We start from the raw sequence: 10,724 nt of genomic DNA on the forward strand, positions 1-10,724 counted from the left end.
GCCACTCCCCTCTTAGGTGAATTGGTTTTTTTTTTTTTTTTAAAAAAAAAAAAAAAAAAGGAAATCATTGATTGGACAAGCCCCTTCTCTCTCCTCCCTCTCTCTTCGGTGAGCCACCACCGGGAACACACTCTCTCTCTTGGTCACCGCCTTGATGGCGGCACCTTCACTAATCGGCAAGCAGGTCACCGATTTGGTTCCCCGCATACGCCCCCTTCACCCTTAGGTTCAAACCACGAGGTGGGAAACCGAAAGAATCCAAAGTCGACAGAAGAAAAAGAAACACAACACCAAAACAACAATCACTAAACCCAAACCTCCAACACAATAGAAACATGTACATCACGCATCAAAACTTGTACATTCACTACACACTGGAAAAAGAATCAAACAGAAGCCGTTTTCAAATTCTTTTCTCCCCTTGATTGACCACTACTATTTCTTCTTCGATAAATGCCAGCTCACCACCCATTTCAACTTTTGCAAAACCCATCATCATATTCATGCCACAACAACAAGTTTACTGTTTATTTTAACGATCAAACCCTAATTTCATCCCATCTTTCTTTAAACGAACAAATCTTGGGTCATTCTTCAATTACCCACAAAAATTACGCTTCCAAATTCATAAAGTTTCATACTTTCTTAACCGCAACCCCACTTTATCAACATGGTGTGGGTTGTTTTACAACGAATCATCACACCCACCAAAACCCCCTTTTCCCCCAATTTCTAGGGTTTTGAATTTGAATTGACCCAATTTTGTTTAGTTTGATCAGATCGCAATTCGGGTGGTTTGCGGTGTGGGTTTTGTGTGAAGTTGAGTAATTTGTGATCAATTTGATTTATGGCTTCGATTCCGGCTGGGCCGAGTTCCGGATCGAGTTCGAGTTCAGGGTTTCAGTCCCCTTTTGGGGATACTACTTTTACCAAAGTGTTTGTTGGTGGGCTTGCTTGGGAGACTCAGAGTGAGACTATGCGTCAGTATTTTGAGCAGTTTGGAGAGATTCTTGAAGCTGTTGTGATCACTGATAAGAATACTGGCAGATCCAAGGGTTATGGGTTTGTGAGTGTCTGTTTGCTATCTTGTCCTTTTTATTTGGTCATGGTTTCTTTCTAGTTGTTTTGATGAAAGTTTGATTGTTGTTAGTTGGTTAAGTGATTTTATGATAATGAATTTTCAATTTTGAAACTCATGTATTGTGATCTAAGTAGCCTTAATTTAGATGTGTTTTGAGGATTTCGATTGTTTATCGACTGTTTAAAGTGGAAAATATGGTTTCTTGCTATGGCTGCCATTGTTAGTTTCTTCACTTACAGGCTTATGCTGATGTCATCATTGTTTTTGTTTACTCGTTTAAGCTTTGTAAAACTTCGTGTTTAACTTTGTAATTTGGAGTGTTTGGGTGTAGTAGAAAAATGCTTATATGTTATGTCTATCAACTTATTTAAGGGTGAAATACGTTAGGTTTCCGTAAGTGGTTTGAGATTGTTTGTTTTAGACGGATTAGTTTTTGTGGATTTGATATTACAAGTTTACCCAGCTGATTAACGGAGTCTGGTTGTAAGAATAAGCTTAAGGTGTTTAAATAAGTTAATAAGCAATCACGAATATAACAAAACTGAACAAGAACACATAAAATCTTATCAATAAGAATGTGTATGTAATATGTGCATGGTTAATGATACAAGTAATGCTAGATAATTAACTATGTTTTCGTGGAGGTTTTAGGTGACTTTTCGTGATCCCGAATCAGCTGCGAAAGCGTGTGTGGATCCAGCTCCGGTTATTGATGGTAGACGGGCGAATTGTAATTTGGCTTCACTTGGACGCCCTCGTCCAGCATTTCCTTTCGGTAAGAAATTGCTACAATAACATGGATATTAATAAATGTAACATTGATTAGAGTTTTAAACAGCTTTATGCATATTATCAACCTATCGAAAACAGCTTATTTCATGCAAGAGTAAATTTGTCATTTTGCTTCCACCAAAAACAATCAGTTTGAAATAAGCTATCTCAAATTGCTTATTACAAAAATAGCTTTTTTCACGTGAAAATAAGCATGATAAGCGTACACATTTTCTTGGGAGTATGTGGCGAATGAATAATCGTTGTTGGTTCCATGTGTTGAACTAAGCCGTTAATGCGGTAAAAAATCGGATATCGGTCAAGGACCGATATTTGAGATATAGGTTATCGCAGTGGGATATCAGTAATTTTAATATCATGTAGAATTTATATATATATAGCAATTTAACACTATAACAAATTTGCAACTTGCAAAACACTAACAATTTTAGCAATTAGGAACTGACTAAGACTCGAATCACTAACATTTAACAATTAAGACTTAAAACACCAATAGTAGCACTAAGAAGAAAGACGAATGGTAGAACTAAGAAAAAGGTATTGATATTGGGAAAATCGGTGAAATACCAGTCAATATCGCCGACAGTATCGGTACCAATATTCTGACCAATATTTAACACCGATATTTTACATGAGGACCGATAACCGACATATTGGTGATGTATCACCGATATTAACTGCATAGGTGTTGAACAACGGTCTAAATGAGACGTAGAATACTATAAGTATTTGTTTCTTAGTGTTTTTTTTGTTTTTTAAATACCAGGACATGTGACATCGCGGATACCTTATGTTGGAGGTGGGCAAGCTGCTAATATGCCTTCTGTTGGAGGTGGGCAAGCTGCTAATATGCCTTCTGTTGGAGGTTATGGCTATCAACAACCATTTTTTTACAATTACCGACAAGGTTTATTGTATCCCTCATTCCCGTAAGTTACATTTTATTTTTCATTTGTTTATATTCTTATTTGAAATGATAAAATTAAGATAAATTAAGGTAAATTCTAAAGAGATGAAGTGATGAACTTTTTTATTTGTCATTTCGGTGCAGAAATGGAATGTATGGTCCGGAATACGTCTATCCACAGGTCAGTATAACTTATTCAGTGAAATCTAACTTATTTTTATTTTATTCATTATCGAATACTAGGTAAATATGATATGTTTAGTGTTTTGAAAGAGTAAATATAATACTATGAAATTTAGAATGATGAATATGAAATTTAGAATGATGAATATGAAATTTAGTGAAATATAACTTATCTTTTATTTATTTATTATCGAATAGGTAAATGATATGTTTAGTGTTTTGAAAGAGTAAATATGATATTATGAAATGTAGAAGGATGGATATGAAATTTTTAACAAATAAAGGTCCATCATGAAACTAAACTTGAAAAAAATAGAAAACGGGTCGAATGTCATCCAAAGTGGATTTTTAATGCATAAAAGCACCCTGAATTATTTCGAAATAATGTGATTTCTGTTTTTACATTTAACCCTAATTATTTATCAAAAAACTTAAAGTTTTGGTCAAAAGGTTTTTCGGTCAACCCAACCCAACCCACCCATTTTGCCAACTTTACTGCTATCCCTAAAAGTAAAAAAGTGTATGCAAATTACAAACAATCTAACGGTTTATTTACTTTATTTGTAGGGCGTTTACAACCCGTATTCAGGTCAACAGTATCTCCAGATATATGGAGCAGCTAACACACCCGTGTATCCATACAATCAAATGGGTCAGATCGCTCCAAGTGGTCACGGATACCCGGGTTTACCGGGTTACACATTGCCAAGTCATCAGATTGTGCACTTTGGTGGATCGGGGGTCAATGCAACCACCACTTCATCCATTAGGACAATTCAAGCAGCATATCCAACAGGCAGTTTGTTTTCTTTCAAAATATTTATTCTTTTAACATTAAATATTACGACCTGTGTAACGTTTCTTTTTATGGCGTTATCAGGTGTTGCAGCACCTGTTCAAGGACAACAATTTGTAATCCCCGCCCCTTCACAACAGATTATGCCAGGTGGCGGTTCTGACCAGAGGGCAGGATGAACGTCTGATAACAATCTGAGTAAATTTACCTATGTATGAACTAATTTTTGCTATTATACGAGGCAACATGGGCGGGTTAAGCTGATCAAGACATTTATTTATCCTTTTTATTATTATTTTTAAATAATCAAGCTATTACATATGATTTCAAAACTATATCATTACAGAAAGAGTAAAATGCCATTTTCGTCCCTGAGGCTTGGCCAATTTTGCGACTTTCGTCCAAAATTTGTTTTATTGCATCTGAATCCAAAAGGTTTGAAATCTTGCCATTATCATCCGGCTCGTTAACTCCATCCATTTTTCTCCGTTAAGTCAAGGGTATTTCTTGCCTTTTTTGTCAACTTAAAGGGCAATTCGGTCTTTTTCACTTTATGTAAAAAGACTGAATTGCCCTTTAAGTTAACAAATAAGATGGAAATACCCTTGACTTAATGGATGGAGTTAATGAGCCGGATGAAAATGGCAAGATTTCAAACTTTTTGGATCCAGATGCGGAAAAACAAACCTTTGGATGAAAGTTGCAAAACTGGCCAAACGTCAGGGACGAAAATGGCATTTTACTCTTACAAAAATAATCGAAATCTTAAACGTAACAATTATAAGAGGCTGAATGCTTTAAAATATGTATTTGGTGACTTTTGACGTGTTCTCTTTTAGCTAATGTATTTGATTAACCAATTCGACCCATTTGAGATAAAAAAAAGTAACCGAAGTTGACCCATATAAGCAAACGGGCCGAAATTGTCACCTTTAAAAAATTCATTATCCATTTGCATTATGTATTGTTTAATGTTCATGAGATATCTTTTTGCAGGAATTTTTAGATTGCAGCAGGACTAAGAACAGCCATACTGGTACTTGACTAGCGGGCTTCAACTTTAGCCTTGGAAGTTACTCGTTTTGCATTCTAGAGGTACAGCCTCTATTTCACTCTCATCGGGTTTATATTTTTTTTATAACTTAACCTCTTGCATTCATGGAAAAAGAAGAGGCCTCCTTCTTATTGTTGCTATTAGTTTTTTACGTCTTAATTGTTAGTGTTAAATTATAGTGTTTTAAGTCTTAATTAGTTCCTACTTGCTACAATTGTTAGTGTTTTGCAAGTTGCAAAAGGTTAATTTGTTAATGGTAGGGGAGTATACTGAATTGTTAGTGTTAAATTGCTATATATATAAATTCTACATGATATTAAAATTACTGATATCCCACCGCGATAACCTATATCTCAAATATCGGTCCTTGACCGATATCCGATATTTTACCACATTAACTGCTTAGATCGAGATACAACTATGATATGTAAAGAAATGATGACATTTTGGTATGAGTTAATTTTCCCGATACTTGATGGAAACACGGGGGTTTGCTTTTCGAAAAGGAAGATTGCAAGTTCCGCTCCGTCCAAGCTTTTAAAGTTGCTTAAGGGGGTGTTTGGATGTGCTTCTTGAAAGAGATTGTTGCGACTTTTAGAATCAGAATAAAATATAAGATGATTGGTTATGCAAGCTAGCAATAGGCAGCCAATCTTTCATTTATCGCAAATGATAAGTTTTACCCTTACACTCAAAACTGTACATTTATTGCTTAATAAATTCAAAAGAAATCAAAAGTGTTCTCAAATGCTTAAGACCTCCTAAGTTTGCCTTAGTAAACAAATTTGATTGTTGTTTTAAGTGCTAAAGATATATAATATAATCGTATTAGCACATTGATTGTCTATCAAGATTGTAGAATATGTTGACGGATCATGGGCCTGCCTTTTTATGCCACCTCTTTAACAGATATACTAGAATCTGGTGCTTGGTTTAATAATCACTGATCCAGTCAGGGACAACAAGATCTTGAATAAAAGATAGATTAGAATCTTTTGTGATCTTTACAGCATTGTTACTGGTAGGGCTATTCTCACATGAGTGGCCTTTGTTGAATATGAGTACTGATGGTGGGGGTGGTAGGGGTAGGGTGGGGGGAGGTGGGTTGGGTGTGGGGTACTTTATTTGCATAGTTTGAAGTTATTGTGGTTCTTTGGCCTCTGCACATGTGTATGGGACCGCAACATCCACAAAAAATATCAGCTTTTTTTTTTTTTTTTTTTTTTTTTTTTTTTGTGTTTGTATGAAACTATGAATTACTGAAGTAGAAGTGGCGACAGACTGACAGACCGGGCCACTCCATGCTGGGTTGACCCGCAAACAATTTTTGTCCCTTTTTATTATATATTTTTTTTAACTATGTAAGGTTTTTATTATGTTTTTCAAATTAAGGGGAAGGTTAACGTACAATAGCCCCTTAACGTGCTACGGTACGCAACTTCATTTTTAAAATACACACGTTATAATACATAATTACACGTTATTTGCATAATTACGCATGGGTTGGGTTAACCCTAATTACGCACATTATTTGCATAATTGCGTACGTTATATTGGTGGTCGCGTACCGTTGCACATTAAGAGCCTTTTGTATTTAAACCTTTCACCTAAAATTAATATTGCTCCAATGATTATCTTGATTTTTTTATTATTTTTTTGGGTAAACGGCATTTGCCTGGCAAATAGATTTTTGAATATGAATGATTTAGAAAATAGACTTTAGCAGACTTTTAACATTGTTTAACCTGTTCTCTTTTGTATTTACCTGCTTGAGATAAATTACAACCAAAATCAACCCATTAATAGGTAAATAGGGATCATTTGTCGGGTTTGGTTTGCTTTGTTTAACATTTGGAAAGTCGTACCAAATAACTCTACGCTCTAAAATCTATACAAACGTTTGCTTTTTCGTGTTTTCTAAAACAAATTTGGTTGATGTTTTGTGTTATGCAGGTCATTTTTTTACCAGAGACATATCATGGTATGGAAAATCCCATGATGTGAATTGACTCTGTTGCCCCTCTCTCGCTCTACCAGTGCCCGAGGGTCAAAAGAAATCGCCACCCAAAGCTGGAATAGGTTTCCGGCATGCATTTGCATCATCAGCATTCACCATTCTTGTTAAAATAATTAACAAACATGTTGTTTTCGGTTTGCATATATACATTGGTCAAAGTCAACGGTGCTTTGTATTTATCCGTGTTCATGTCTTATTTTTTCGCTTTTGGTTTGTATTAATGACAAATAGAGCCTGGTTTTCAAAGGGTGAAAGTCCAGGATCTTGTAATATTAGGGGAAAAAATGAAACAGGAATTCTGTCATGTTTGTGTTATCATTGCACTTTGAAGTTAAGATTACAAGTACTATTTGTAGTGTAAATGTATAAATATGGGTGTCTAAATGAGTATATCCAAACTTGAGCTCTATTTTAACTTGAAAATATATAATCTTATATAGTTTATGATTGTTTTTTTTTTTAAATATATTTTATTAATTGTTTTTTCAAACTGAGAGTATGAACATAAATTTGTGATTGAATTTATGTGTAAAGAATGTAAAAAGATTATAATTATATATATTTAACTTATCCAAACCATTTTAGATATAGAGATGTAACAATAAAATATGAGAAAAAAAAGTTAAAAAATGTTTTTTAAATGTGTTATTTTGAAAATTACCTTTATAACAATTACATGAGATGAACGTTAGAGCATTCACAATCAGACGTTCCCAGATGTATGTTTGTGGGTTTACCTTGCATTAATGTAGAGAAGGGCAATTAATATCGCAACTTTTAAAGAAAAAATTCAACCCCATGGAGAGGGGGATGTGACACCCCCAAACCCGGGCAAGTTACTTTGTTTAGATTAATACACAAACATAGAGCAGGAGACCTATGATAATTTATAAACTTATTTAAAAGAAAACTCTTGTAAACTTTATTTAAATCTTAAATTAAAGTTTAAAATCTTGATGTCCTATGTTCTTACCAACTGAACTCATATGAATCATATGTTGAAACAAGTCGGCTTACGCTGGTGAGCTCCTAGGTAAAACTTTTCAATATTTGTTTTGTAAACCTTCATTTATAGCTTTATCAAAATTTGATCACAAATACTTATAAAACAAACCCATTGTTTCCACGTTTATCAAACACATATTAACACATGATATTATCGCAAACAGACCTTACATAAACAAGTCAAGGTTGCTAAATACCTATATCCCCCACTCTTTTTTGTTAAGGATAACATCAAATAAAGAAATCTCAACGATTTATAATCGGTCCCAACGCTTTCTTATCAAGGATAACATCAAATAAAGAAACCTCAACGATTTACAATCGGTCACACAATATTGTTTTTACCCAAGACACCCATGTTAGTCTGTCTACAAGCGCACATACATGGCCTTATCTTGACAACTTGCTCTAGTTGAGTGATAGTCAATTAGTCATGAATTACTAGGTGTGAGCGATACTAACCCGACCTTGGCAAGAAAGATGTATTTTTAACCATACCTCACTGCATGATTCATCACCAACTCTCACTATCCAAAATCGTCATACAAAAATGAACATAATTTTGTTTTAGTTTTTTGACTTTAGAATCAAAACTATCAATGCAATCATCTACATAATTGAATAAGACTCATGAATATGATTATTAGCTAATTCATCCAAGGGTGAAAAGTTAATTCACTATTAAAAACTATTCACTTATAAGTATTTTTAAGATATACTAGTTTTATCACCTTAGCCGCGTTGCGGCGAACTTCTTTTGTTATTTAGTCTGTGTTTATATGTGTTTTAAAATCACTACGAGTGCGTTGCACACGGAACCACAAACAAGAACAAAAAGAAAATGTAAAAAACAGTAAAAATTAATCGAAAGAAAATCAAGCAAAAAAGTTGTATGTTAATGATGTTGTTCGTATGAAACCCGTGGTCAGAGATGAGCAAATAATATTGGGTACCGGTAACGAATTTCCCGAAAAGAAGGACCCTAAGTACCAATTCGGTACCGACTTTTGGCGTTTCTAGTACCAGTTCGCTACCGATTTTTACCTTCATATACCGGTACCGTAACCGGTATTTTCGGTCTCGGTTGCCACGGAGCTCTGATCAGGGATGAGCAAATGGTACCGTGTAGCAGTACCGAATTTCCCGAACTAAAAGATTTTCAAACTCAATCCGGTACCGACTTTTGACATTTTCTGTATCAGGCTGGTACCGACTTTTATCTTCATGTACCTGAACCGGATCGTACCGGTATTTTCGATACCAGTATTGATTGACACCAAGCTTATCCAACTTAAAAAGTAAAGCAAATAATAATAACTACTAATATATTAATATATGATTATAATATATTATAATAACTGTTTATTCCATTTGCTTTTTTAATATATAGATTAAGCTTATCCAACTTAGAAAGTAAAGCAAATAATAATAACTATTAATATATTAATATATGATTATAATATATTATAATAACTGTTCATTCCATTTGCTATTTTTTAATATACAGTAATTCCCGCTCATGATGAAATTCTTTTATGATTCCAAATAAAAACCATAAATAATGGTTTCAACTTAATTGTTCTACACTTAGGGCATGTTTGGCTAAGCTTTTCTCCTTTTCCTTCTCAGAAGGACTTTTCACAATCAAGAAGTCACAAATTATGACTTTCCCTTTTCTCCTTTTTGAAGACAAAAAAAGCTTCAAAATGACTTATTTCCATAATGTTTGGCTAAGCTTTTCTCCTTCTCCTGACTTCTAGATAATGTTTGGATCTCCTTCTCCTTCTCAAAAGTCCTTTTAGCTCTAAAAGGAGCTTCAAAAAGCTTAGCCAAACATGCCCTTAGAAGCATAAATTTCATACCGCCCGATAAAGAAAGGTCCCTTTATAAAATATCATTTAATCTTTAGAGTAAACTACTAAAATGGTCCCTGAGGTTTGGTCACTTTTGCCACTTTAGTCCAAAACTCAAATCTTTTGAATCTGGGTCCCTGTAGTTTCGATTTTGTTGCCATTTTCATCCAAAAGCAAAATCTGGTCAGATTTTTTCAGTTAATATCCAATTTTTTTCTTTTTCCTCCCTTCTAATAAGGGCAAAATGGTCATATTTTTTTAATTTGTTATAATAAAACGTTAAAAGACCATTTTGCCTTTCATTAAAAGGGAGGAAAAAAACCAAAAAAGCTGGATGTTAACTGAAAAATCTGGCTAGATTTTGGATTTGGATGAAAATGGCAACAAAATTGAAACCACAGGGACCCAGATTCAAAAGATTTGAGTTTTGGACTAAAGTGACAAAAGTGACCAGACCTCAGGGATCATTTTGGTAGTTTACTCTAATCTTTAACAATATTCGTGTTAATCTCTAACATGTGATGAAAGAATGGAAGTTCATGGGGGGTTGATTTCTATGTGGAATCCTTTGATTTTCGTTAAAGAGTTGTTTTAGTCATGGGATCATCTCCTCAATGTAAAAGGTACATGGTTGTGTAGTAATGTTAGTGCGATAAGATCATCTCCGGAGAGGGCTATGAGTGTAGGATCAATTGGGTCGAATAATCAAAGGAGGGGGGGGGGGGGTACGCGACATTCTTTTCATGCAAAGAAAGGTAACACGATTTCATTTATTGAGGAAATGTCGAAACACATTGATGTGGACCGGGTGTTGGGATATAAAATGAAAGGGAGAAGATGATTTAAAGGAAGTGATTAATGGGATGGGTGCTCGGTGTTGGTTTAAGGAGGTACCACGATAATCAAGGCATTGTTCGCCGATCCCTCATGATTTTTCATCATGCCCGCATCTTCCCGTACCCATTTCCTTCGCTATTCTAATAGTTATGACTCTTAGTGAGCCGGTTACACGCTATATGTGTTAACAATAATAAAC

General features: G+C 34.5%; 1 protein-coding gene across 4 annotated transcripts; it reads left to right on the forward strand.

Annotated features, from left to right (window-relative positions):
- Positions 1–436: 436 nt before the first annotated feature.
- LOC110877311 (RNA-binding protein 24) lies at positions 437–7,192 on the forward strand. Of its 4 annotated transcripts, XM_022125460.2 has the most exons (9): positions 437–1,066; positions 1,733–1,856; positions 2,640–2,672; positions 2,706–2,802; positions 2,925–2,961; positions 3,531–3,762; positions 3,844–3,971; positions 4,756–4,854; positions 6,767–7,192. In XM_022125460.2, the coding sequence occupies exons 1-7, from the start codon at positions 848–850 to the stop codon at positions 3,936–3,938; spliced, it is 837 nt and encodes a 278-aa protein (XP_021981152.1). In that variant the 5' UTR covers positions 437–847; the 3' UTR covers positions 3,939–3,971; positions 4,756–4,854; positions 6,767–7,192. The 4 variants fall into 4 exon arrangements, with proteins under 4 accessions (XP_021981152.1, XP_035841447.1, XP_021981149.1 ...); XM_035985554.1 differs by having other exon boundaries at positions 438–1,066; positions 2,640–2,802; positions 3,844–3,957; XM_022125457.2 differs by having other exon boundaries at positions 441–1,066; positions 2,640–2,802.
- The last annotated feature ends 3,532 nt before the right edge of the window (positions 7,193–10,724 follow it).

This window comes from Helianthus annuus, chromosome 16, assembly GCF_002127325.2.
Source record: "Helianthus annuus cultivar XRQ/B chromosome 16, HanXRQr2.0-SUNRISE, whole genome shotgun sequence".
Classification (NCBI taxonomy): Eukaryota; Viridiplantae; Streptophyta; class Magnoliopsida; order Asterales; family Asteraceae; genus Helianthus; species Helianthus annuus.

Excerpts from the sequence above, each read along its gene's own strand:
- LOC110877311 (XM_035985554.1), top strand. The coding sequence starts at position 848 with ATGGCTTCGATTCCGGCTGGGCCGAGTTCCGGATCGAGTTCGAGTTCA. Across the intron at positions 1,857-2,639 it reads TCGTCCAGCATTTCCTTTCG|GACATGTGACATCGCGGATA; the intron begins GTAAGAAATTGC and ends TTTAAATACCAG. Across the intron at positions 3,763-3,843 it reads AGCAGCATATCCAACAGGCA|GTGTTGCAGCACCTGTTCAA; the intron begins GTTTGTTTTCTT and ends TGGCGTTATCAG.